The following is a 4,714-nucleotide window of genomic DNA, read 5'->3' as shown; positions in this document are numbered from 1 at the left end:
TCAACCAAATGGTTTGATCCTATCCCAATCTATTCCCATTTGTTTGAAAACTGGGTAATATAGTATATCAGCCGAGCTTCCGTTGTCCACCAAGACTCGATGAACAGCATGATTAGCTACTGTTACTGTTACCATGAGGACATCATCATGGGGCATTGCTACTCCCTTTGCGTCTTCTTCTGAGAATGACAGAATCATTGGATCCTTCTTTTGGGTTTTTGATGGCCTTTCAAGAAAGAGAACCTCTTCCGTGTTCACTCTTCTTGTGTGAGCTTTCCTCGCTGAGTTTGACTCACCTCCACCTGCCAAACCCCCAGATATTGTATGGATTTCACCAATCACATCTTGGTTTCGAGGGTTCAGGTGGTCAGTGTAATGCCCGAGGAATTTATTAGGATGACAAAGAATGCTTTAGTATAAATTTTTGTTTTAAGTTAAATCAAATATATTAGGAAAATATATTTAATGTCTAATTTAATATTCTCAGTTTGAACTATGAAGTAGATAGTTAGAGCTAGCTTTGATTCACATTATAGATTATTTGTCATTTAAGATTTAATTAGTTATACTTAAAATAAAAATGAATTAGTTTAATAAGATAAGAATATATATATATATATATATATATATATATATATATATATATATCAATTGCTCGTTGAAACAAACTTCTCTGGACTATCTTGAAATGGTTGGTGCAAGTAGGCATATTTGGTTAATAAATTAATAATAAAACTATAGAAAGAAGAAAATTGGTTCACGCCTATTTCAGATTCTACGTTCTCAAATATTCTCAAATATTCTCAAATCTCACCAAAGCTGATTTCGGCGCCCACAATAAAAAGCTGCAGTTTAAATTTTGTTTTACTACCTTTAGGATTATTTCCCACCATGTCCTAAGCTTTCATAAAAATTCCAATTTTGTCCCAAAATTCAGCGTACATGTTTTCATTCACAAAATAAAATGCTCTCTCTCTCTCTCTCTCTCTCTCTCTCTCTCATAGGGCCGACAATTTTGACACGACCCGCGAACCCGACACGAACATGACACGAAAAAAAAGTATTAGGTTTGGGCTAATCGGGTTCGGGTCGTAATCGGGCCTACCCAATTAAGACCCGAGAATTTCGTGTCTGGCGGGTCGACCCGCCGGGTCTGACGGGTCGACCCGTTAGACACGTTACTGTATGGTTCTGGCGGGTCGACAGTAACCGGGTCTGGCGGGTTGGCGGGTCGACCCGCCAGACCCGGATGTTTTATTATTATTATTATTATTATTATTTTTTTTTTCTGCCTTGCCGCCAAACCCGGATTTTTTTTTATTTTTTTTTTTCTCTTTTTTTTTTTTCTGCCTTGCGGACTCCTCATGTGTAACTTTAAGATTTTTTTTTTTTTTTTTTTTTTTAAGTACAGACTTTAAAAAATTAAGACTTACTTTACCATTTTTAGCCTTTGGGAACAAGGAAGCCTGCTTCAAGAAATAAGTTAATACATAATTACCAACAAAAGAGAAAGCCAACAAGAAAACTTAGATTTTCATTGTTTAAATTAATTTTTTAACACTTTTGTTACATGTGGGACTAAATAATAAGTGGACTATTTTAATAAATGAACTTACTTGTTTTAACTTTTAACTTTTAAGTTTAGGTGAAATTATGAGTTTAGTAATTTCTTTTGGAATATAATTTGTCAATTACAGTCACTTTCCGATATATATATATATATTTTTTTCTTATCCTTTATTAAAGCCTTTAATCTCTTGGAACTCAATTTTTTGTATTGACTATATTGATGTATTATTGTATTAGTATTATTATTACAATTTTGAATTTTTTTATTTTTTTTAAAAAATTTATAGTTTAAAGTAATCGGGTCGTGTCGGGTCGTGTCTACCCAATTAGACCCGGTTATTTTAAACGGGTAAAACGGGTCGTGTTGGGTTACCCGGCTATTTTCGTGTCATAATCATGTCAAACCCGATTACCCGTTTAGCTAAACGGGTCGTGTCTGGGTATAGGCTAATCGTGTAACGGGTACCCGCGGGTCGTAATCGGGTCGTGTCAGGTACCCATTTTGCCACCCCTACTCTCTCACACACACACTCACACACACACACACACACACACACAGACACAGAGAGACTTCAAGTGAGAAATAGTTATAATATTTATAAGCTTTAGAACTTAAAAGCTTTGGAGTTACTTAAAGGGGTGTGCTAGGCATAATTCTTTTATCCTTAGTTTATGTCAATTCTAGTTATTAGAATTTAATATGTCGTTATGATGCTTAAATTGCTCGGGAAAGTGTGATTGAATATCTCGGGAAGGATATTATATTCAATTATCTTTTTAAATATTACAAATGCGTCATTGTGCTACCTAAATTTTATTAAGTTTTTTACAATAGAGTCGTTGTGATGTCCAAGTAATATTAGAAGTTTTAGATAAATATTACATTAATGCCGTAGTAATGCCCATATAAAAATATGTGGTAATGCTACATAGTCGTTATGATGCCCGAGTGACATTATAATATTTTAGATATATGTCGTTATGTTGTCCAATTTTGGAAAGAGCATAGAGATAAATTAAGAGGTCCTTATTTTAGCCTTTTAAATATAATTTTAAACTAATATATGGTCGTGTGCGGGCATACCAAATGCAGTGAATATTAGAATCAAGGGTTAGAGTGGGAATTCAGCTTAACCGTGAAATGTAAGTATAACTACTTACTGAGCATGATACTATTTTTGTAAGTATAACTACTTACTGAGACTGATACTATTATATAAGCTTTCAAAGTATGATTATTACATGAGCCTGAATATTTTATGAATAACATGATTATATGCTTTCAATTATTTTCACATGTATTGAAATAATTTGCGAAATGAAATGAGATGATTGCGAGAACAAAATAATGATTTTAAGAGACATGTTGTTGCATACTGTTGAACATTGAGAATAAGTGATGAATTAAATATGAAGCAATAAGGTTTTCCTGTTAACGGCGGGAGCCGAAGGAGCCTCTCAGGTTAAATAAGAAGCCTTTTGTCTTCCTAGAGTTGAATGTAAAACTATAGGTATTCTTATATTAACGAGGGAAGCCGAAGGAGCCTTCCAAGTTAAAATAAGAAGCCAGGTACTAACCGAGGAGCTGAAGGTGTCTCCTGATAGCCGTAAACGAAAGGTTCAAGTCCTTTAGAAAGCCGGAAAGGCTAGAGATTCCATTGCATACATTGAATAATGTGATTTATAAGTTTTGTGATTTATTTGTTTAACCTCTTTATATTTATATGCATATTCATATTATGAGATGCAAGTAAAATGCATATATGTATAAATATAAAGTCCTATGTCTAGAAAAGATAAATGGATTTTATTACAAAATAGCTCCACAGTGCTTATCTTATTAGCTATCGATTATACAAAAATGAGCCTGTTTGGAAAACCTAACATAGCTGTTATTATAATCGCGTTGTTAGAGATAATTTCGAAAAAGATGGCTCATATTGAAAATGTCAGTAATTCTTATACTTATTGAGACCGTGGACTCATTAATCCGCCTACACCACATTTACATAGATGTTGATGCAGATGTAGAAGATGATGAAAATAATCCATAAGCCTGCCTAGGTTATTATGGATAAGGCTTTCTGGTGCCTTAGTTTGTTGTAGAATATCATGAAGATGCCTATCTTTTGAAATGTATCTATAGTTAGACATGTTCTAGGTACTTTTGATGTACATTTACCCATGTGCCGCCTGTGGCACTTTTGACTAGTGTGTTTTCTTGTCTTGTAAAGTACAATGTATAAATTTGTTTAATATAGAAGTCTTGTTATCAGCTCTGATATGTTCTGTAAGGGTTACATAAGAAAAAAAATAAAATTTTTCATTGCGAGATTTATAATATCTGATGATATTGAGGTAGAGATAGTAGTGCTTAGTGGCAATTGGAGATTTCCACTTTTGCCTATCATTAAGTAAAGTTGGGGCGCTACAGTCAGCTCGAGCCATCCACAGTTTGTCATTGTGTCTTGGTCTCACAACATGATCATCCTGACTCCTTTCGGGGGCTTCATTATCACTCTGCTGTAAAGGTTCTTGAGGGTCTCTACCCCTGTTTCTTTCACCAGCTAAGAATCTCACCAACTTCCCATTCCTAATAAAGTTTTCTATCTCGTGACGCAGAGATATACAGTCTTCAGTGAGGTGACCATGGTCGTTGTGATACTCGCACCATCTCTGATTCGTGCGTTTGAATAAAGGAGTCCTCATCTTCGTCAGCCATTTGAAGGCTGGATTACCTTTGATCTCCGTAAATATCTCTATGACACTAGTATTTAATGGAGTCAATTTCTCGTCCTACTGACGTTGCGACTCCACCTTTCTCTTCAAACCATTTAGAGGTGCTTTCTCCTTCTTCTTCTTTTTCCCAGAGTTCTCTAGTACTTTCCCGCTACTAGGCTTAACCGAGGCGCAGTCTCGATTTTACACTTCAACAAAGCTCCAACCGTTTCCTCCTGATTGATAAACTCCTTAGCTTTGCTCATGAACTGCTGAAGAGTTGCCCACTTTTTCTTTCGAGATAACTCTGCCATTAGTGGCCCGTCTGCCATGATTCCATTCATTAATACTGAGAGCACTGTTTCATCATTGACTTTTTCTACTGTTAGCTTCTCCCGATTGAACCTTAGCAAGTAGTCTTTCAACG

The 4,714-nt window shown here is 35.2% G+C and overlaps 1 protein-coding gene across 1 annotated transcript; it reads right to left on the bottom strand.

The window, feature by feature from the left end:
- On the bottom strand, window positions 1-4,278 carry LOC132178131 (uncharacterized). The gene is made up of 2 exons (XM_088515601.1): window positions 4,002-4,278; window positions 1-302 (listed from the first exon to the last, which is right to left on the bottom strand). Exons 1-2 carry the CDS (start codon window positions 4,276-4,278, stop codon window positions 1-3), a joined length of 579 nt encoding a protein of 192 aa, XP_088371727.1.
- Window positions 4,279-4,714: the final 436 nt, after the last annotated feature.

The sequence above is a fragment of the Corylus avellana genome, chromosome 4 (genome assembly GCF_965113065.1).
Source record: "Corylus avellana chromosome 4, dhCorAvel1.hap1.2, whole genome shotgun sequence".
Classification (NCBI taxonomy): Eukaryota; Viridiplantae; Streptophyta; class Magnoliopsida; order Fagales; family Betulaceae; genus Corylus; species Corylus avellana.
The sequence above is the reverse complement of the archived record's forward strand: the minus strand, read 5'-3'. Positions and strand labels throughout refer to the sequence as shown.